General features: G+C 67.1%; 3 protein-coding genes across 4 annotated transcripts; 2 read left to right on the forward strand and 1 right to left on the reverse strand.

The window, feature by feature from the left end:
• Positions 1-810: 810 nt before the first annotated feature.
• On the reverse strand, positions 811-3668 carry LOC137668004 (lateral signaling target protein 2 homolog). Its single transcript, XM_068409272.1, has 12 exons — positions 3570-3668; positions 3356-3493; positions 3046-3248; positions 2872-2961; positions 2680-2769; positions 2443-2544; positions 2102-2350; positions 1875-1996; positions 1684-1797; positions 1346-1444; positions 1087-1199; positions 811-1004 (listed from the first exon to the last, which is right to left on the reverse strand). Exons 2-12 carry the CDS (start codon positions 3461-3463, stop codon positions 873-875), a joined length of 1422 nt encoding a protein of 473 aa, XP_068265373.1. The 5' UTR covers positions 3464-3493; positions 3570-3668; the 3' UTR covers positions 811-872.
• Positions 3669-7157: 3489 nt separating this feature from the next.
• FAM193B (family with sequence similarity 193 member B) lies at positions 7158-15921 on the forward strand. Of its 2 annotated transcripts, XM_068408693.1 has the most exons (11): positions 7158-7399; positions 9074-9313; positions 10035-10260; positions 10458-10667; positions 10970-11384; positions 12380-12575; positions 12992-13228; positions 13746-14772; positions 14893-14968; positions 15057-15154; positions 15845-15921. In XM_068408693.1, exons 1-10 carry the CDS (start codon positions 7226-7228, stop codon positions 15151-15153), a joined length of 2898 nt encoding a protein of 965 aa, XP_068264794.1. In that variant the 5' UTR covers positions 7158-7225; the 3' UTR covers position 15154; positions 15845-15921. The 2 variants fall into 2 exon arrangements, with proteins under 2 accessions (XP_068264794.1, XP_068264795.1); XM_068408694.1 differs by lacking the exons at positions 10458-10667; positions 15845-15921 and having other exon boundaries at positions 7168-7399; positions 15057-15437.
• On the forward strand, positions 15675-21006 carry DDX41 (DEAD-box helicase 41). Its single transcript, XM_068408695.1, has 17 exons — positions 15675-15730; positions 15845-15943; positions 16041-16200; positions 16284-16358; positions 16726-16786; positions 17407-17543; positions 17802-17874; positions 18051-18204; positions 18320-18456; positions 18663-18825; positions 18926-19057; positions 19235-19306; positions 19594-19690; positions 19966-20115; positions 20252-20323; positions 20517-20627; positions 20863-21006. Exons 1-17 carry the CDS (start codon positions 15707-15709, stop codon positions 20997-20999), a joined length of 1854 nt encoding a protein of 617 aa, XP_068264796.1. The 5' UTR covers positions 15675-15706; the 3' UTR covers positions 21000-21006.
• The last annotated feature ends 343 nt before the right edge of the window (positions 21007-21349 follow it).

Genomic DNA, 21349 nt, shown 5'->3' on the forward strand with positions numbered 1-21349 from the left:
GCGTGTGTGCGCGCGGTCACGCGTGCGCGTCCACGCGAGTCAGGCGGGGAGCGGGGGGGATGTGCGCCCCCCCCCCAGTCACCCAGCGGCCCACGCGGGACACCCGCAGCCCCCCCGCCCGCACCCACGGGTGTCCCCGGGCCCGCTGCCCCCACCGGCCCCCCCGGGAACTGCCGCATCCCGGCGCCACAGGGCCCAGCCAGGCGGGTTATCGCTTTATTAAAATCCATCGGGCGGAGGCGGTGGGGAGGGGAGGGCCGGCCTCTGGGCACGGCACGGAACGGCACGGCACAGCGCAGCCCGGCACCGCACAGCGCAGCCCGGCCCGGCCCGGCACAGCCTAGCATGGCACAGCCCGGCACGGCACGGCCCGGCACAGCCCAGCACGGCACGGCACAGCCTAGCACCGCACCGCACGGCCCCGGGGCACCCGCCGTCATGTGAGGGCTGTTTGCACCGTCTCAGGCCAGGCCCCGGGGGTGGAGGGGGGAGACTCTGCCCGGGGCCCAACAGCAGCCAAAGTTCACCAGGAAAAAAAGCCACCACGAAGCACGTCTCCAGGCGGGGGCAGGCCCGCGGCGCACGCGGCTCTGCGGCAGCGGGGTACGGCCGTGGCGCTTCCGGTGAGGTGGTTCTGCACCCACCGCAGCCCTGGCCCCACCAGCGTGGCTGCTGCCACGTGTGTGGGGTGCTGCAGCTGTGTGAGGGGGGGGTCCCACCCCCACGAGTGGGGGTCCTGCCGCCATGCCCACCCAGCCCCGAGGGGCGTCGTGGGGCCCCAGAGACGCCCAGCAGCCCCGGAGCGGCCGTTTGCCCCCAGCCCTGGTCTGCAGCCTCCACAGAGGCGGATCTGGCACGGGCGGGGGGGTCTCTCACTGGCTGCGGGCACGCTGGGGCGCGGGCGAGAGGTGCACGGCGTAGCAGTGCGTGCAGACACGCACGGGTTTGGGCTGGCCGTAGTGCGGCAGGGCCGCGGCGTGCGGGGAGCAGCGGGCACAGAAGATCTGCCGGGAGAGAGCCGGAGCGGGGCTGAGCGGAGCCAGGCCCCTGGGGGACCCCTCACGCCCCGGCCCGGCCCCCTCCTACCTTCCCGCAGCTGCGGCAGTGGTGCCTGCGGCGCAGCAGGGTGAAGGGCGAGCGGCAGGCTGAGCACTGGCTGCACGTGCTGTCCGGCACCCACTCGGGCAGGCGGCGGGTGTCTGCTGGGCAAAACGCATCGGTAAAAGCCACGGGGCTCCCCCTCACCCCGTCCCCGGGAACGTCCCCAGCCCCCTGGCTGGACCCCGGGATCAGCCGTGGGCTGGCCCCCTGCCCCAATGCCGTGGCACCCCGGGCAGCCCCTCACCTGCCCTCCGGAGCCCGGCAGCCTCGGCGGGGCTGGAGCAGAGGGGGCAGTCGGCCACGCGAGGAGGGTCCACCGCGCACGGGTCACCATCCTCTTTCTCTGCAGGGATAAGGGCTGTGGTGCTGCAGCCAAACCGGGGCTGGACTCAGCCCCGTGGCGAACACCTCCACGGCCAGGGCGAGGGGCAGCCCCTGACCAGGCAGCTGCCAGCAACCCTGGCCGAGCACCATCCCCATGCCTGGTGCCCTCATCTCGCCAGGGACGGGCAATGGGCAGGGCAGAGAGGAGCTGTGCCCCACATCCCGTGTCCCGTGTCCCTGTCCCCGGGGGTTACTCACGGCTGGCGCCCATCTCCTCCGAGGGCTCCGCCTGCGAGGCTACGATCTTGAAGACCGTTTTCAAGATGCTCCGCAGGTCACTGGCAAAGTTGGTCTGGAGCTGATCGGCCACCCCTGCGCCGGGAGGGAGGGGGGTCAGGGTGCTGGGGGGCGCTCAGGGTGCTGCAGGGGGTGGCAAGGGGGTCACTCACCCGAGATGCAGACGAAGAGGGTGTGCAGCATGTCCTTGGTGCTGCTGTAGCGGGAGCGCAGCTCCGAGCAGCGGGCACCCAGGGTGGCATCGAGCCCTGGACTGCTCCCGGGGGGCTGGGGGCTGCACAGGAGGGAGGTGACAGTTACCCCAGGGGTGGCACAAAAAGTCCCCATCCCAGCAGGCAGGGATCTGCCATCGTGGCCCTGCTCCTTCCCTGCCACTCACCCCCACTGCCGGTCAGTGGCCAGGTCATCCACCGTGCCAGGGGGTCCCAGCCGTGTCATGCAGGTGGGGGGCAGCGGAGTGGCATGGGGGACCTCCAGGAGACCCCAGGGAGAAGGAGGGTCCACTCTGGGCATGGCTGCCCCCCAAGCTGGGGGGGTGGCCGGACCGCAGGGATCCTCCGATTCGGCTGTGCACAGGCTCCTCTCCAGCAGGCAGAGCTCCTCTGCTGACAGCACCCGCAGCAGGTCCCTGCGGCAAGGGGACAGTGTCAGCCCCATGTCACGGCCCCATTGCTACCCCATGGCCCCACCCGCAGGCGCCCATCACCCCCTGCCACGTACCTGATCTTCTTCAGGAGGTTGTAGAAGGGGCTGAAGACTCGGGACATCTGCTCAGGGCTCTGCTCCAGGCTGAGGGGACCCTCAGGGTAGATGAGGAGGCCGCTGCGAGGGGATAGAGCCCAGCTTGTGTTCGGGGGCTGCCTGGGACCCCAACTCCCCAAGGGGGGAAGGGGCTGGTACAGGGTGGGGAGCACCCAGCCACCTGCGGTCACCCCCTTCTCCAGGGGCTGCACCCACCTGATAATGGCCAGGCGAGGGATGGTGAACATCAGCAGCGGTTCGTAGCCATCGATCATCTCCTGGGTCAGGTAGCCCAGATGCAGGGCCCTGGGGGGGGACATCCTTACAGCAGGGCCGAGCCCTGGGACGCTGCCCCATCCCCGGGGCTGGGGTCCCTGTTCCCCCCACCTGGCTGGCCATGCCCCTCACCTCTCCACTGTCTCGCAGAAGAGCACGATGATCTCCTGCTGCCTGTAGATCTCCTCGGGAGACTTCACCGCCACCAATGAGGACACATAGCTGGAGAGCCAGGGGGGACCATGAGGCTCCTCCGGTCCTGGCGCAGCCCCCCTCCACCCCAGCACCCCAACCCTTGGCCCCCACCTCAGCTCAAACTCCGCAAAGAGCCGGTCGAACTGGACGAGCACAGCCCGGACGGGCTCCGGGTAGCAGCCAGGCTGGCTCAGGCTCTGTTCCCGCAGCACCGTCCGCACCAGCTCCAGGCTGCACAGCAGGTTCCTGGCCTGGGGCCGCAGCTGCGCCCCGTCCGCCTCCTCCACCTCCAGGAAGGTCCCGGCCAGGAGACACTGTGGGGACCAGGGGACTGTCAGGAGCCAGCGCTGGGACCAGCACAGCCCCTACCTGGGGGAGCCAGACCCTGTCACCCACCCCAGGACGGCATCCCCGGGCTGACCTCGGCAGCAAACAGCATGTGGTTTCCCAGGTTGTCCACCAAGAGCTCCTCAGGGAACTTGACCAGGTAGTCGCGGCTGTGCCGCTGCGTGGGGATGCACTCCTCCATGATCCGTTCCAGGATGGCCAGGAGGTGAGCCTGGGGAGGGCAGGGACGTCACCCACGGCCACCCGGGGGGACCGGGGTCACACCAGGGCCTAGGCTGCCCCTGTACCTGGCTGAGGTGGAGCTGGTTGAGGAGCACGAGGTACTGCTGCGGGTCCAGCTCGGCATCCAGCCCGTTGATCTCAGCCACCACCTGCGTCACCCTCTCGTCGGCAAAGAAGAACTGGGAGAGCAGGCGGGGGTCGGAGCGCTGCGGGGAGAGCGGGAGGGTGATGGCTGGAGCACCCCGTGACTCCGGGTGCTGGGCCAGGGGGACCCCAAATCCCCAGTGCCCACAGCCAGGCGGGTCAGCGGCTGCTGGGGTTTGCTCCCCTGCGGCCTGTCCCCGTGGGGCAGCCCCGGGTCCACAAACACCCACTCGGGCAGGTACGTGGGACCCCCATGACGGCTCCGGCTCAGCCGAGCTGTGCCGGGGGCAGGCGGGGAGGCAGGCAGCCACCGGCCGAGCCCTCCCCGGGAGCGCCGCCGTCCCCACCCAGCCGTGCCTCAGTTTCCCCAGGGGCAGAGCAGGATGAACAAGCTCGGCGGCATCCCGGCAGCGTGGGCACGGATCCGTGCGCGGCTGTAAACACCGGCTCAGGGGAAAGGTCCGCGGGCAGCCCCCGGCGGGGAGCGGCCAGCCCGGAGGGCCGCTCCTCGCCCCGTCTCTCCCCCAGATCGCCGCGGGGCCGGAGGGCCGGAGGGGACCGGGGGCGGGGGAGGAATCTCGTCGCCCCGGGAGCGGGCGGCGCCGGGACGGGCGCTGAGCTGCCCGGTCCTGCCGGCACTTCGCCGCACCTCCAGCCCTGGGGCCGGGCACCGCTTCCTCCTCCCGCTCCGCCCCGGGGGGGTCCCGCCACCGCCCCCCACCCCGCCCCGCGCCCGGTGCCGGCGAGCCCCCGGGACAGCCCCGACGGGGGGGGGCGGCCCCGGCGGGACCCCCCCGCTCTCACCTTGGGCCGGCGCAGCCAGCGGCGGAGCGCGGCGGGCAGCATGGCGGGGCACCCGCAGCTCTGCCGCCGCCCCGCGCCCGCGCCCGCCGCTCGCCGACGGGGCGGGCCGGCACCGGGCACCGCCCGGGGGGCGGACCGGGACGGGGGCCGCCCAGCCCCGGCACCGGGACGACTCGACGGACCGGCCCCCGTCCCGCCCTGCCCCGGCCGGCCCGCGGTGAGACCCGGGGCTTTCCCGCTGCCGAGTGCCGGGGGGCGGCCGCCGCTCGACGGACCGGTTGCCCGTGGGGCGGGCAGGGCGCTCCCGCCGGCTGCCCCGGCTCCCCCTCCCGGTGCCGCGCCCCGGTCTCAGTTCCTGGCTCCAATTCCCGACTGCTCCCCCCCAGGCTCCCGGTTCTCCCCTCCCGGTGCCCGGGCTCTCCCCTCCCAGTTCCCCCCTCCCCTCAGCCCCCGAGGCCCAGCCTTCTGGGGAAGGGGACACCCCAGAGACCCGGCCCTGCAGCCCCCCTACCCCCGAGCAGCCCCAGGACGGCAGGGGGGCACCGGGGGGAGGCATCCGCAGGCACCTGCCCAGCCTCTGCTGCACGGGCGGTGCAGGGCCCGGGGTGCAGAACGGGGTGCTGCGGTGGGAGGGGGGCAAAGCAGCCCCTCGGCGGGAGCGAAAGGACCGAGGGGCTGAGGAGGGGTCCCGCGGGGTGCTGGGCACAGCAAACTGCCCCAGGCGTGCCCGAGGAGGCGGCTGCTCTGCACTGCGCCAGGCCTGGCACTGCTGGCCACAGGATGTGGGTGCCAATAATTCAGGTGGCTGAAAGCCTAAAGGGGTGGATTCACAGGTAAAAAATCCACCGAGGACGATTAAATAAACATGGCGGCACCACCTCATGAGGAAGTCTCTGAGTCACGGCGGCCCCACGGCACGGAGGCTGAGCCGGCCGGGTGTGGGTGCGGGGCTGGCCCGGTGCTGGGGCTCTGCGTGGCCCCGCAGGCTCCGGCTGGGCAGCGTGTCCTGCCTCCCGTGGCTGGGGGTCTCGGTGTGCAGTGAGCCTGGAGCCCTGCCTGTGCCCGTGGCATTTTTGGGGGCACAATGGGCTTTTCTTGCCCAGCAGTGGCACGTGTCCCCGTGTCACCAGCACCACGCTCTGCCCCACTGCAGGAGGGTGGCTCTGGTGACACAAGGTGTGGTACGGGGCGAGGTCTGGCCTCATGCAGACCAGTGCCACAATGGGGGGGGGGGTTGGGGTCACTCATGGCCCCGAGCTGCGCTGCAGGGTGGCACCGAGGCTGGCAGGGAGGTGAGGGGCTGAGCCAGACCCCAACTCTCCTGGGGGGGCAACCCTGGAGGCCCCCCGAGGCTGTGGGACCTGGTGCACAGGGACTGCTCAGAGGGGCAGCAGAGCCCCTCAGGCAGCCTGGGATCAGGAGCAGGGGGAAGGCCGGGGCAGTGGGCACTGCGCTGCACGGCCGCAGTGCTCTGGGGGAGCGGGAGAGCCCCGCACCGGGACCAGGGCGTGGGGTGCAGCGTGCAGGGCTTCCCTGCGGGGATGGGGTCACACAACTCCAAGGGTGCCGTGGTGCTGAGCATGGCGCTGCATGGCCGGGAGGCACCCGGGGTACCGGGAGAGTACCGCTACACGGGGATGGGGCGCAGAGGGGCTGGAAACCCCCATGTGCGCCCGGGGGTCATGCAGGGAGGCCAGGTCAGTGTGCTGCACAGCTGCGATGGACTGGGGGTACCAGTGTGCCAGGATTGGGGTGCGGGGGAGCTGCAAACACGCGGGTGGCTGTGAGGATGCTGCAGTGCTGGGGTGCAGCCAGGGTAGCGAGAGGTCTGTTACAGGGGGACGGGGAGCACTTGGCATCGGTGAGGCCACATCTTGAATCCTGTGTTCAGTTTTGGACCCCTCACTACAAGACAGACTTTGAGGTGCTGGAGCGAGTCCAGAGGAGGGCGACGAAGCTGGTGAAGGGTCTGGAGAACAAGTCTGATGAGGAGCGGCTGGGGGAACTGGGGTTGTTTAACCTGGAGAAAAGGAGGCTGAGGGGAGACCTTACCGCTCTCTACAACTACCTGAAAGGAGGGTGTAGCGGGGTGGGGTCGGTCTCTTCTCCCAGGTAACAAGCAAAAGGACGAGAGGGAACGGCCCCAAGTTGTGCCAGGGGTGGTTTAGATTGGATATTAGGAAAAATTTCTTCCCCAAAAGGGTTGTCAAACATTGGAACAGGCTGCCCAGGGAAGTGGTGGATTCACCACCCATGGAGGTATTTAAAAGCCCTGTAGATGTGGTGCTGAGGGACATGGGTTAGTGGTGGGCTGGGCAGCGCTGGGTTAATGGTTGGACTGGATAATCTGAAAGGTCCTTCCCAACCAAAACGGTTCTATGATTTTCTGAAGCAGAGGGGCTGGAACCCACGCGTGCATTGTGGGGTGCTGCACCACCACGAAGGCCGGTGCTGCCCATCCTCAGTGCGGGTACCGGGGTGCGGGGAGCGGTGTCCGGGGCTGGGGACGCCCCGAAGGCACCGGCGCCCTTTAGGACCCGGGGGAGTGCGGGGTGGGGCGGAGCCATAGGTAGTGCCGGCGCCGCCAACCTCCCCCCGCCAGGGGGCGCGCTGCCGCGCGTCGCTGCCCTCTCGCAAGATGGCGGCGGCGGCTTCACCCCGCCGGGCCGTTCTCCCTTCCCTCCTCTCCCCCCGCGCCGGGCAGGGGCTGGACGGGCCGCGCCGCCATATTGGCTGTTGTCCTGGCTGCGGCGGGCGTTGGGCCGCGCTCGCCATGACTCGCAGGCGGAACAAGGCGGCAGTGGCAGGCGGCTCTGGGCCTCGCCGGGAGAGACTGGGGGGTTCCGACGCTGGGCCTCCTCCTCCTCCGCCACCGGAACCGCCCGCCCCGCCTGAGGTGGTGGTAGCGGCGGGGAGCAGCGGGGAACCGGGCAGAGCCACCGCTCAGGTACCGGGTTAGGCCCTGCGGTGGGGAAGGGGCTGTTTCTGAGGGGATTTCAGTCGGTGCGGGGATGGGGCAGGGCCGGAGGCTCCCTCCCCGCCGGGCCCTGCCCCATCCCCGCACCGACCCCGGCCTCGGAGCATCCTGGTTTCCCTGGGGCGGGCAGGGTGATGGAGCCGGCTTGTGGCCTTGGGCTGAGCTGCAGCGAGACTTTGGGATGTCTCTGGCAGGTTGTTGGGGGGTTCCCACTGCTGCGCAGCATCCCTGGGGCGGGGGGGGGCTCATCTCTCCCAGCAGTAAGGGAAAGCTGATCCCAGCCTTTGCTGGGGAAGGTGAATCGGCCAGCGAGCCTGTCCCCCACCACTGCACCCCTCGGCAGGACCAGCAGCGCTCAGCAGCATGAGAGCAAAGGGCTTTTTAAGCCCCGGGGGCTCTGCGCCGCTTACTCCGTCCCTGTGCGTAGGGTGATCTTGCTCAGGAGACCCGTGTGCGCTCTGGAGGGCAGAGACCCGGGTTTGGGGCAGGCGCGCTCGCCTGGGCGGCTGGCGTGCCTCAGGGGGTGTTCCCGCAGCTCCTTCTTGTGGGAAGGTCCAGCCCTGCCGTGGGGGGATGGCAGGTGGCTCGAGCATCTGCGGAACACGCTGCGGGCCGGCTCCCGCGCCTCTTGCTGCCTGACATCCCTCGACGCGCCTGCCTGCTGCCGCCTGCTCCGGGGCGCAGGCAGGGAGCTCAGGGGTGGGCACCGGCTCCAGATGCACCGAGTGGGTTGGGGAGAGCCGTCCTCCTCTCGCTTGCTGTGCGCGGCAGTGGCTGCACCTGCCCCCGCTGAGACACGGGGTGACTCGGGAGCCTCCTCCGCCCCGTGGCCAGCCAGGCGGGTGGGCAGGGGAGCTGCGCTCCCCCTCTGCTCTCCTTGGCCTCTGACCTTTGCTTCACCTTGAGCCTGGGAGACGCCATCTGTTTCGCAGCAGCAGTTCAATGTGCGGCTCATTGTCGCGGGGCCCTGCTGCAGCGGCAGACAATGGGGGCCCCCTCGTCCCCGCCACGCTGGGCTCGTCACGGCTGTCAGGTCTCCGGCGAGCCCGTGGGCTGTGGCCTGGCTCCTGCCGCAGTGCTGAGCGGGAAGCCCCAACCTGGCAGCCTCGTGCAGGGAGAACGTGGAGCAGCACCAGGGGCTGTACCCCACCCCGGCGCATCTGCGCTGCCGGCTGCGCAGAACAAAGAGGCGGGTGGGAGGGCCCGGGGCTCTCGGGTGACGCGGTGGGGGGTCTGTGGTGACTGAGGAGGGGGCTTGTGGCTGCCGGACCCCCCTTTCGTGTCCCTGTGTAGTGATTTCTGTGAGTCCCCTCAGTCCCAGTGTACTGGAGGTGAAAGTGGGAGCTGCTGGTAGCCTCCCAGCCAGGCATGCTGGTGGTGGGGCTCTGTCTTTAGTGTGGCGTGATCTTCCCAAGGGTCCAAAATGCTCCCAGCTGGCACACGGCAGGCTGGTGGCAGCTGGGCAGCCTGAGGCCGCTCTCCTCCAGTGGGAGAAGGCGCAGTCCCACACGCAGCCTGTAAGAAATCCTCTGGTTCGGTGTCAGTGTCCCGAGGTCTCTTTTCCCGCATCATCTGCCCGCACCTGCGCCGACCTGGGGCCCTGCTGTGCGGTGGCTCACACCTGGTCTGTGTGTCCTTCTGCAGGTGCTGCCCACCACCAACCAGTCAGTCCAGACGTGCTGCCTGCTCTGTCACCGGGAGCGCAAGGACTGGGGAGGGCCGTCCCACAATGGGCTGGTTTCCCCGGGCGAGAGGCTGCCACCGGACTTCGTGCCAACGCTCGTGCAGAACCTCCTGGGAGAAATGCCCCTGTGGATCTGCCAGAGCTGCCGGAAGAGCGTGGAGGAGGAAGAGCGGCGGGCGGTGCAGGAGCAGGCCCTGGCGGTGAGCGGTTACGGAGCTGGGGTTGGACAGGCTGGGGCTGGAGCTCCCCGGACCGTGGCGCTGACCACCCCGTGTCGCTGGCTGGGTGTGCAGGTCCCCTCCTCGCTCGGAGCTGCGCGCCTCAGATGTCCCAGGCTCGCTGCTCCCGGCAGCCATGCTGCCCTCCCCAGGGCTGCTGCTCGCTCCTCGGGGAGAGACCGCGGTGGGGCAGAGCGTGGCGCCGCGGAGGCTTACCTGGCAGCGTGCGGTGGGTTGGAGCTGCCTCCTGGCGAGGCCGCAGTGCCGCTGCTTCTCTGCCAGCCCCGCTCCACTCTGCATTGTGCCACCTCCCTGCAGCCCCAGGGCTGCTCCCTGCCATTACGCCGGGTCTCCCTGGAGCGGCAGCGTGTGCCCGGGCAAGTGCTGGCCCGTGTGTGGAGCTCAGGGGAAGAGAAGCGCCCTCCTGCTTGGCTTTATTTAACCCTGGCCTGGTTTGAGCAGGACCAGAGCAGGCATGTGGCCCTTGGCATGGCCTGGCCGTGCTGGCGGGGGCCCCGGGAGCCAGGCTGTGTTGCTGTTGGATGGACAGGCTGTTTACCACCCCCGAGACAGTGACCAGAGCGGTTCCTGTGTGCTGAGCTGCTGCCTGAGGGCAGTGTAGGGGGTCTTTGTGCTGATGCCCTGGGTCCAAGGGCTTTCCCTTCCAGCCTGCTGCTGCTTCACTCTGTGTTTTTCTTGCCAGGTCTCGTTATCCCATACATCCTGCAAGTCGCAGTCTTGTGGGGGTGGCTCCCACTCCTCTTCCTCCTCCTCCTCCTCGTCTTCTTCCTCCTCGTGCCACGGGAACTCAGGGGACTGGGACCCCAGCTCTTTCTTGTCTGCTCACAAGCTCTCGGGCCTCTGGAACTCGCAGCACACCAACGGGGCCACGCAGGGCAGCCCCCTTGGGGCCCCCCCTGCTGCACTAGGTGAGTTGAAGCCGGCCGTGGGGTTGAGCAGAGCTTTCTGCCCGGTCTTTGGCTTGGGTGGTTTCCTTGTGGGTGCCCAGCTGGTGGGCAGGGGTAGCCAGGCTGGGCCTCTGAATGCCAGTGCCAACGGGATGCCTGGGTGCCTTTGCAAAGGCAGAGGGTGCTGGCAGCCGGCCCTAGCTCCGCTTCCCTTCCAGGCGACAAGCACCCCGGCCTTGCTCTCTCTCCAGAGTGCGCCAGCCAGGCGCCTGCCACGGTGCAGGGGCTCAAGGCCTGTCCCTACAGCCATGCAGCCTCCCCCACCTCCAGCAGCGCCGCCCCGGGCTCGCCTCTGCCTACCTCACTCGACTTCTGCAAGACGCTGCCGAAGCAGTTCAAAAGCATGTGCCGGAGGGCCACCCCGCCAGGTGCGTGCCCAGGGCCAGGGCCGGCCTCCTCCCAGCCTGCTGCTCCACGCAGCCCTCGCTTCCCCAGCGCCTTCCCCCTGCTCTGCTCTCCGTGGGGCAGGGCTGAATCCTGCGGGGTAGCTGAGGTGCCGCTGAGGCCCCTTGCAAGCAGGGATGGCTTCTAGCCCGCGCGCCCCGCCGCCTGAGGGGAGGCAGGGTTTGTCCCACAGAGAAGCGGCCCGTGCAGAGGTGGTGGGTGGTTCTGAGCCTGGTCCTGGCGCGTGCGGGACAGCCGGTGTCTGACCGTCTCTGCTCTTCTGCAGGTGAGGCCTTCCACTCCTCAGAGCATAATCAGCACTCGGACCTCACTGCTCCTCCCAACAGTCCCACTGGCCTCCCCTCCCAGCCGCCAGCGCTGATCCCCTCCAAGCAGACGCCTGCCCATCCGGGGCCCTTCGGTTCCCTGCCCCACGTCCCGCCGGGCACCTCCCCGCAGGCCGCGCTCTTCCCTGTGCCCAGTGTGCAGGCGGCAGCCCCAAAGCCGGTGTCCGAGTCCCCTCCCGCCGGCACGGTCTTGCACAGCCCAGGGTCGTGTAAGAGCCCTCACCTGCCCCCTGCCAACGTGCCGCTGCTGAAGATGCCGCCTCCGCTGTCGGGCTGCGCTCATCCCTGCAACGGGCACTGCAGCACTTCGCTCATCCCTCCTCCCGCCTCCCACCAGCTGCCCAGCACAAACAGGTGAGTAGAGGAGCCCTGCCTGCTCCCAGCCTCTCCTCACTGGGCACTGCGCCCGTTCGCCCACCCCTGCCCACGGATGCACTTTTCCCAGCGGAGGGACCGGCTGCCCTGGCGTGGTGGTGCAGAGAGCTGCTGTGTTTGCGGGCCAGTTCCGCTGCTACAGACCCCTGGTCTCGGAGGGTTGAGCTCTTTCTCTCCCCACGTTGTCTTCTCCCTGTGGTTGTCCTTTAGTACTGTGGTGCAGAAGAGACTGTGCTTGCTCCTCCTCCAGCTAAAAGACCCAAAGGAACCGCCTGGTCAACCTGCTGTTGGCCAACAGGACCTTTGTCAGTGAGACCTGTTGGGCAGCTGTGGCACTGAGCAAAGGTCCTCGAGAAGATGAAGCCTGTGGACTTGTTCTGCTTGCCTGTTCCCCTGGCCCTCTCTGGGCTGCCTGTGCCCTGGACGAGAGCACGCTGAGTTGCGGGTGCTGGTTCCTCTCCACTGGTTAGCGCTCCCTCCAGAGAGCCAGCCAGGTCCCGAGCTGGAGCTCGAGGAGTGGCGCTGTGGGCCGTGCCCTGGCCTCCCTGTCTGAGCTGGGTGGTCTGTGCCCATGGGAGCCGGGCCTGCCTGCACGTGGGGATGTCTGGCAGCTGCACGCAGTTCCAGCGTTTCTCACCTGTGCTACCTGCCGCCCCCCGTGAGTACCGCTCCCTGCCCTGGAATCAGCTTGTGGCCTGGCAGGGGGACACAGCTTTCTGGAGCTCTGGCGTGCCAGCCTCCGGCCTGCCAGAAGCCCTGCGGGGTGAGGAGCCACAGATGTCTTCTGCCATGGGCTCCTCTGGCATCTCCCCCCGGAGGAGGAGGATGCAGGGGAGGGGGTTTGTCTGCCCTGCGAATCCTTCTGCTCGGGCACAGGCTGCCCTGGGAGGGGTGTTTCTACACATGTAGTGTGGGGCAATTTTTGAGAGCCCCTGGCTCCTGCTCACCTCTCGCCCTTCTCCCCTTCTCCTCAGGGACCCCTCTTGCAAAGGGCACAAATTCCCAAACGGTACCAGCTGCCACCCACCGCAGCCATGCGAGGCGGACGAGGGGCTCGGGGAGGACGAGGACAGCAGCTCGGAGCGCAGTTCCTGCACCTCCTCCTCCACCAACCAGAAAGACGGGAAGTTCTGCGACTGCTGCTACTGTGAGTTCTTCGGCCACAACGCGGTGAGTGAGGGGCTGCTCCGCAGCCACCCCCGGTCCTTGCGCTCCGCTCTGCGGTCAGACATTACACAGTCCACGTGCCAAGAGCGCGGAGGTGGGCAGGTCTGGCCACGGCTGTTCCCTGCCCGCGTGTGCATCCCCCTCCTTCGTTTCCATCCTGCCTCATCAGTCTGCTCGTCCCCTTGCTCCCGACGCGCAGCCGCCTGCCCAGCCCTGGGGCTCGGCGCAGCCAGCCAAACCCTGTGGCTTCGCGGTGGAAAAGAGTTCAGTGGGGGCTGTGCTGACTTGTCTCACTGAGACCTCGGGGGAGGGAGTGGTTGGGGAGGTCGGTGCGGGGGGACCTGTGAGGGCGCTGGGGCTGCTTGTGCGTCACGCCGGCTTCGTGTGCCTGCCCGGCTGACAGCGCTCGTCTTCCGCAGCCCCCGGCCGCTCCCACGAGCCGCAACTATGCCGAGATCCGGGAGAAGCTGCGTTCGCGCCTCACCAAGAGGAAAGAGGAGCTGCCGCAGAAAGTAGGGCACAACAGCAGCTCGGGAGAGCCCGCTGTGGACCACCGCAACGTGGACGAGCTACTGGACTACATCAACAGCACAGAGCCCAAGCCCTTGAACAGTGCCAAGGCGGCCAAGCGGGCACGGCACAAGCAGAAGAAGAAGGTGAGGCTGGGCAGGAGGAAGCACTGGCTGGGGCGGGCTGCAGGAGGGAGGTCAGGGCAAGACCGTGCCCCTTGCAGGGCTTTGCCTTCTCTCCCTCATCTCCATTTGGTTTCTTGAACTCCGTGTCCTTTGCTGCCCTCTCCCCTGAGGTGACAGTGGTGCCTGGCTCCGTGCGGGGCTTCCCCTGCCTCTGTTCCCGCAGAGGGTGGCCCAGCCCCCCCCGGGCGCTTTGGGCTGCGCTGTCCTACCTGCTCTGTGCCGCATCTCTGGCAAACACTGTGCGTCTGTGGCAGGGAGAGGCAGGGCTGTGATGGCTTGTGCTGGTGCCTCGTGCCCAGGGCGGTGTCCGGTGTGCGGCGTGGTGGCTGTTGCAGTGGCCACATGACGGGGCTGTGGAAGATGTGGGGTGGTCGTGCTGAGCACTGGCCCTTGGGTTTGCTGCCTGACAAAGCTGGTGCACGGCTAGTCCCGCGGCCTGTGCCTGTGGCTCTGTGGCCTCATGGTACCTGTGTTGCAGGAGAAGGAGAAAGCCCAGCTGGAGGCAGAGGCCCAGAAGCGGGCAGAGCGTGCCCCTGCGGCCAGCCAGGCCAGGGAGCCGGCTGAGGAGAAGCTACTGGAGTGGCCGGAGCTGGAGCTGGAGCGGGTGAACAGCTTCCTCAGCAGCCGGCTGCAGGAGATCAAGAACACCATCAAGGACTCCATCCGCGCCAGCTTCAGCGTCTACGACCTCAACCTGGATGTCAACGACTTCCCCAAGAAGGCAGCTGTCCTGGAGCAGAAGAACCTCCTCTCCCACCTCAACGGCTCCTCTGACCTGCAGGACATAGACCTGGCCCTGGCCCCGCTCAGCCTGGGCCCTGCCAAGAGCCACACACTGCTGCAGGGTGAGCTGGGCCCCCGATGGGGCGAGGGGTCCGGGGAGCCGCCACCGGCCCCGGCGGCTGAGAACGGTGTGGTGAAGCGCCTGAGCGCCGTGCCCAGCCTGTCCCGCATGATCTGGGTGCAGTCCAAGGCTGCGGACTCCGCCGCGGACGGCAGCAGGCTGAGCCCGGAGCCCAAGGAGGGACCGCAGGCCAAGGGGCCGGAGCTGCTGGAGCCAGTGCCTGCCGGGAGCCGGCAGCGAAAGAACAAGCGGCAGAGCGGGCAGGCGAAGAAAGGGGAGGGCACCGCTGCGGGTCCCGCTGGCCAGGCCCGGCTGGAGAGCCCTGGGGCAAAGGGGCTGGTGCTGGGCGCCAAGCACCCTTCCAAGGCTGGCGCCCCGGAGCCACAGCGGGCGGGCAGCTGTGCCGAGCCGGGGGAGAGTGGCAAGGGGCAGCCTTGGGGCTGCGGCAGCGCCAGGCCAGAGAAGGAGAGAAGCAGCGAGTGGAAGGGCCGGAGGGGAGAGGGCAAAGCGGAGCCCCCGGAGCCGGCACAGCAGCAGCCTCCTGCCCTGGCCACAGGGGACCGACAGCTGCCTGTCCCCCCCGCCCTGGGGGGCTCCCCCCAGCCCAAGGGCAAGAGCAGGAAGAGCCGGAACAAGGTGGACAAATCCAATACCTCGATCGGTGAGTGCCGGCAGCGCTGCTCTGCGCCCCCATCCTCGCCGTAGCCCCTTCCCTACCTGCCCGCCCCCGCCATGCCCAGCAAGGGGCACTGACCCTCTCCGTGCTTCTCTGCTTTGCCAGATGACGTGTTCCTGCCCAAGGACCTGGACGGGGCGGAGATGGACGAGACTGACAGAGAAGTGGAGTACTTCAAGAGGTGAGGGGGCAGCCCGGGGGGGCTGAGCCCTGCTGGGGGGGCAGAGGGGCCGGTGGCTGAGAGGGGCTGTCCTCTGTCTCCCCACCAGGTTCTGCCTGGACTCGGCCAAGCAGACGCGGCAGAAGGTGGCCGTGAACTGGACCAACTTCACCCTGAAGAAAACCACTTCCAGCGCAGCCCAGTGAGGTGCTGGGGGGGGACGGGATGGTCGCCCCCCACCCCCGGCCGCTCGCCTCTCCTCACTGTGCCCCCCCGGCCCCGCGGGCCCCTGCCTCGCCTCGGTGGGGTCCCCTCCTCCTCCCCGGGGGGGCCCTGGTGCTCTCCTACCCCGCGGGGGCCCCCGGGGCTCCCCCCATCCTCCTTCTGCCCCCCCTCCCCTCCTGCCCCGCGGGGTGACCCCGGCCGTCCCGTCCCCCTCTCCGTGGGCGCGCGGCTCCCCGCGCCGCGGGGAAGGACCGTGCTGGACCCAATAAAGAACTTTTTAATTTTTTATTTTATTTAAACCCCGCTGTCTGCTGCTTTCTGCCGCGCCCGGGGCGGGGTGGGGGGGGGAGCGGTGCCGCCGTGCGCCTTGTGCGCAGCTTTGGCCCTCGCCGCCACCCGTCGGGCCCGGTCTCGGGCGGGCGTGGCGCGCTCCGCCGCGTTGCTTGGCGACGGCCTCCGTTCCCCGATGTCGTCACTTCCGGCGCGCGGGATTTACATCCGGGGCGCGCGCGGCCGTTGCGTGGAGGCGGCGCCATGGAGGCCGGGGCTGACAGGAAGGTGGGGCCGGGCCTGCGGGCCGCGCTGCGCCGGGCCCGGCCGGTGCCGACAGCCCCGGGGGGGCGGTGCCGTCCCGGGCCGGCCTCACCTCACCTCGGGTCTCCCCCCCTACAGAGGCAGCGGGAGGAGGCGGCCGAGACGTCCGACCTGTCGGGGGAGGAGGATGACGACTATGTGCCCTACGTGCCCGTCAAGCAGCGCAAGCAGCAGATGGTAACGGAGTAACGGGGCCCGGCACTGCCCGGGGAGGGCTCTGAGCGTCCCTCCCGGCGCGGGGCCGCTCACTCCACCTCCGCCCGCTTCCTTCCAGCTGCAGAAGCTGCTGCAGATGCGGCGGAAGGTGGTGTCGGAGGAGGAGCAGCGGGACAGCGGGAGCGAGCAGCGGGGTGACGAGGATGACATCCCGCTGGGGCCCCAGTCCAACATCAGCCTCCTGGACCAGCACCAGCACCTCAAAGAGAAGGCGGAAGGTAGGGGGGCGGCTGGCGGTAGGGCCGGGCGGCTTTCGGGAGTCACTGAACCCTCCTCACTGTTTCCTTGACTCTCCCCCCAGCTCGGAAGGAGTCAGCCAAGGAGAAGCAGCTGAAGGAGGAAGAGAAGATCCTGGAGAGTGTGGCAGAGGGCCGAGGTGAGTGGTGGGAGCTCCGTGTCTCTCAGACCTGTCTCCAGAGCTGTCAGGGCAGCAGTGGGGGTATTACCTGCCTTGCAACACCCAGGGATGTTCATGCCTGGGGTGGAACAGGAGATCATAACAGGATCCTTCAGTCAGCATCTGACTGCCTGGCTTAGCCGAGACGCTGCTGTGGCAGGCCCTGGGCATGGCAGGCTGCAGCACTTGGCGTTCCTGCACCCATGGGGCTGTCAGGGGTGCAGCTTTCCATCCTCTGTCTCTGGGCATGGTCTCTGAAACTGTTTGCTCCGATAGTTGTCTGCTGAGGGCATGCACGTGTGGAGGTGGAGAGCTTGCACTGATCTCATCGGCTTTGTTCTTGCAGCTTTGATGTCGGTGAAGGAGATGGCAAAGGGCATCACCTACGATGATCCGATTAAAACCAGGTGTGTTTCACAGTACTGAGTTGTCTTCCTGAAAACATTGCTCCCTCGCAGCTGAAGAGAACTAGAAGCTGTGCAGCCTTGCAGGAGGAGCACTGCTCTGCGGGCACTGCCTTCTGTCTTGCTCCGCTGCCTGGTTCCTTACCTCTGTGTGTAAGAGCAAAGGCTGTTGAGTCACCGTGGATGTTGTTTTACATACAGTAAGGTTTGCTAGAGCACGTTTATGTTAAACTTGAAGACTTGAGGTGGATCTTCAGATCTTGGAGGTGACTAAGCTAGAGAAATAGACTGGGGGAGCCTACAGAGCCAGCGCTGCTTGAGGCAGTGTCAGAGAGATGATCGAGATGCCTCCAAAAGATTTTGGCATGTTCTGTCCGCCATCCGTAGGCTGTTCTCAGCTGTTAGCTTGGGACTTCTCATTGAGACTTTGGGGAGATGTTTAATGCGTGGAACTGGGGTGGATCTGCTCCCCTGCTCGCACCATGAAGCCCCTCGGACGTACCTGGTTTTCCTGGTGGGATATTGGAGCCCGACAGGGAGTTCCCCTGGGCCTCTGTGGAAGCTGCTGCCTCTGGAGCCCCAGTCTCATTCTGCACCACAACCTTTCTCTGTTGCCTTCGCAGCTGGAGAGCACCTCGTTACATCCTGGCCATGTCGGAGGCACGGCACGATCGCGTGCGCAAGAAGTACCACATCCTGGTGGAGGGGGAAGGCATCCCGCCCCCCATCAAGAGCTTCAAGGAGATGAAGTTCCCAGCAGGTGGATGGGGAGAGGAGCCTGGCAGGGGGGGACAGGGTTCTCCCGGGGAAACGTGGGTCAGCGAGCGAAGCTGTTGGATCTTTAACACTTAGAGTTAGTGGGGTCAGAGCTTAAATTCCCAATGGTGGTGGTGTCACCTAGCTGCTGGCCCAAGGGCTGTTTGTCACTGGTGGAAGAGCTGCTGCTGGGACACGAGGAGGAGGGAAAGAGGGAGAAGACTGCAGGTCACAAACACGCGTGTCCCTTGTTCTCTGACAGCTATCCTGAGGGGCCTGAAGAAAAAAGGAATCCAGCAGCCGACACCCATACAGATCCAAGGCATCCCCACCATGTGAGTGCTCCGGCCCTGTCCCGGGGCGGGGAGCGGTTGCTCCCTACAGCCCACCCCGCGGTGTGAAGCGGGCGCTCTTCCCGGGTGACAGATGCGCCCTGTCGCCTTGCTCGGCCCTGGAGGTCTGAGCCGTTCCGTGATGCCCCTCCTCACCATCGGCCCCATTTCTCTGCCAGCCTCTCGGGGAGGGACATGATTGGCATCGCGTTCACTGGCTCTGGGAAGACCTTGGTGTTCACCCTTCCAGTGATCATGTTCTGCCTGGAGCAGGAGAAGAGGCTGCCGTTTTCCAAGCGAGAGGGACCCTATGGACTCATCATCTGTCCCTCGGTGAGTGTCAGGGGCGTGGTGGCGTGCGGGAGGAAGCTTTGGCTGATATTCAGTGACAATCCCAGATCCTCTCCCTGCACGGAGGTGTAGGAATGAGTAAGTTTTGTCTGTGCAGCGGGAGCTGGCCCGGCAGACCCACGGCATCCTGGAGTACTACTGTCGCCTGCTGCAGGAGGACAGCCTGCCCCCACTGCGCTGCGCCCTCTGCATCGGGGGCATGTCTGTCAAGGAGCAGATGGAGACGATCAAACAGTAAGACCTTCTGTGAGGGGGGTGTGGGGCTTGGAGCTGTGCTCTGTTTTCTGACTGGGGACTAAGGGGTGGCACCCTGGCTTTGGGTGGCTTCAGGAAGGTGCGGGGGTGAAGGTGACACGCCAAGGGGGTGTTACCTTCCCTACGTGTCGCTGCATGGGACAGGAGTCCCAAGTGCCTGACCGTGACCTCCTCTCGTCCCGCAGTGGTGTGCACATGATGGTGGCAACCCCCGGCCGCCTGATGGACCTGCTGCAGAAGAAGATGGTGAGCCTGGACATCTGCCGTTACTTGGCGTTGGATGAGGCTGACAGGATGATCGATATGGGCTTTGAGGGGGACATCCGTACCATCTTCTCCTACTTCAAGGTACTGAGCTGGCGCGATACGAGCACCCTGAAGCTCAATCCCTGCACTTGCCTGCCTGGGCGAGTGCTAAATCCTTGCCCGCACTGTATTTCCTGCTCAGGGCCAGCGTCAGACCCTCCTTTTCAGTGCCACAATGCCCAAGAAGATCCAGAACTTTGCCAAGAGCGCCCTGGTGAAGCCCATCACCATTAACGTTGGGCGAGCGGGTGCTGCCAGCCTGGATGTCGTGCAGGTGAGATATTTGGGAGCTGCCTTGTGCCTGTGTGGGAAGCCAGCACCGTTCATGAGGGCACTTGATGCCACCCCTTGCCAGAGATCTGGGGTTCGTGGCCCTCTTCCCAACGAGATAAGGGATGCCGAGCAATGGCAGTTTCTCTGCTGCCTGACTCACCTCTGTGCTTGTTTCTAGGAAGTGGAGTACGTGAAAGAGGAGGCCAAGATGGTGTACCTGCTGGAGTGCCTGCAGAAGACCCCGCCACCTGTGAGTAGTACGCTCTGGCTGCTCTGGCAGCGTGGCTGGGGGCAGCGCGGGTGCACGCAGCCCCTGGGCACGGGTGGGGCGGGCAGTGGGGACACGGATGTGATGCTGCAGGGCTCTGACATGGGTAGGGTAGGTGTGTGGGTGAGCCGTGCTCCACGTAGGATCAGGTCCTGGGCCCAGAGCTGTTGTGTGCTCTGCTTGGCAAGAGGGAGGGAGTTTCCCTGGGGCGCTGTGCTGGTGCCAGCCTGCAGAAAGGCCACTCTTCCACGGTGTCTGTGCTGCGGCAGGTGCTGATCTTTGCGGAGAAGAAGGCGGATGTCGATGCGATCCACGAGTACCTGCTGCTCAAGGGCGTGGAAGCTGTGGCCATCCACGGAGGGAAAGGTCAGTGAGGGTCCTGGGGAGGCCTGGGCTGCGGTGTGGCCCTGCCTGACCCCGCTCCTGCCAGCATGGTACGTGGCTACGGGAGGTCCCAGTGTGCAGCAGTTTGTGATGGTGTGAGGAGGGGCTGTGGCAGCGTCAGGAGTCTGGGCCGTGTCGGTCCTCTCACTGGGGGAGCCCTGGCTGAGCGATGCTTGGCTCTGAGGCCGTAGTGGTTGCTGCAAGACGTAAGACTGGGAGCTCTGCCCTCACTGATCTTCTCTGCTGGGCCTTTGCAGATCAGGAGGAACGGACAAAAGCCATCGAGGCCTTCCGGGATGGGAAGAAGGATGTTCTGGTGGCCACTGATGTCGCTTCCAAGGGCCTGGACTTCCCAGCCATCCAGCACGTCATCAACTACGACATGCCGGAGGAGATCGAGAACTATGGTGGGGACCAGCGAGGGCACAGCGGGGTGGGTGCAGAGGCCAGCAAGGCTCTGCGCTTGTCTCTGCAGGGGCTGGGGACAGCGCTGGTCTGTCACGTTGTGTTCACCCAGGCCTGATCCTGTCTCTTTCTCTGCAGTTCACCGCATCGGGCGTACAGGCCGTTCAGGCAACACGGGCATTGCCACCACCTTCATCAACAAGGCCTGTGGTGAGAAACAGCGCGGGGCTGGGGGCTGCCGGGGGGGCTGCGGCTGTAGGAGGCAGCTGGGTGACAGAGCTGCCCTGCCTTGGCAAGGGGGTGCTCCTGAGCACCGGGCACCAGTCATGATGGCCCATGGAGGGGAATGGTGGCATGGGGCAGTGCCTGTTCAGGCTGTGTCTGATCCATGTCTCTGCCCCAGATGAGTCGGTGCTGATGGACCTGAAGGCCCTGCTGCTGGAGGCCAAGCAGAAGGTGCCGCCCGTGCTCCAGGTGCTGCACTGCGGGGACGAGACCATGCTGGACATCGGAGGTGAGAGACACAGGGACCTCCCGCAGGGATGGTGAGAGACCTGGGCTGTGGACAGGCCCCCCAGTTCCTGGGGGGGTTCCTGCCTGCCTCGGGGCTGTCCTTGCCTGGCCACGTGGGCAGCCCGGTGCTGTGGCAGCCAGGGGAGCCGCTGGTGTAGCCCCTCTGCTTCTGGGGTGGGGGGGGCCACTCTCCTGGCATGGCACGGCTCCCCCTGACCTTCTCCCTCTCCTCGCAGGCGAGCGGGGCTGCGCCTTCTGCGGCGGCCTGGGCCATCGCATCACCGACTGCCCCAAGCTGGAGGCGATGCAGACCAAGCAAGTCAGCAACATCGGCCGCAAGGACTACCTGGCCCACAGCTCTATGGACTTCTAGCCTGGGGAGCGTGTTGCCCTGCACTCCCCTACGCGGGCCTTGGTTCCCTTTCAGCTGGGGCACCGCCCCAGCTGCCCTCGCCTTTCCCCAGCCCCGAGGCCTGTCCTGTGCTGCTGTGGCCCCTTTTCCAGGCATGTGGCCACCAGGGCTGTTGCCAGCTCAGCCTGACGAAGCTCCTGCCCCGGGAGGAAACACGTGGAGCTGTGCTGCAACAGCCCGGCACGTCAGCGGGCGCGTTGGGCAAGCAGGTAGCGGTGCCCGAGGGGAGGAGGGAGCCCCAGGTGGGTCGACTGGTCTGTGGCTGGCTACCTGCTGCCCTTGCCAGTGCCCTGCAGCGGCGTGGCCAGGCT

Source organism: Nyctibius grandis, chromosome 10 (assembly GCF_013368605.1).
Source record: "Nyctibius grandis isolate bNycGra1 chromosome 10, bNycGra1.pri, whole genome shotgun sequence".
NCBI classification, from domain to species: domain Eukaryota; kingdom Metazoa; phylum Chordata; class Aves; order Nyctibiiformes; family Nyctibiidae; genus Nyctibius; species Nyctibius grandis.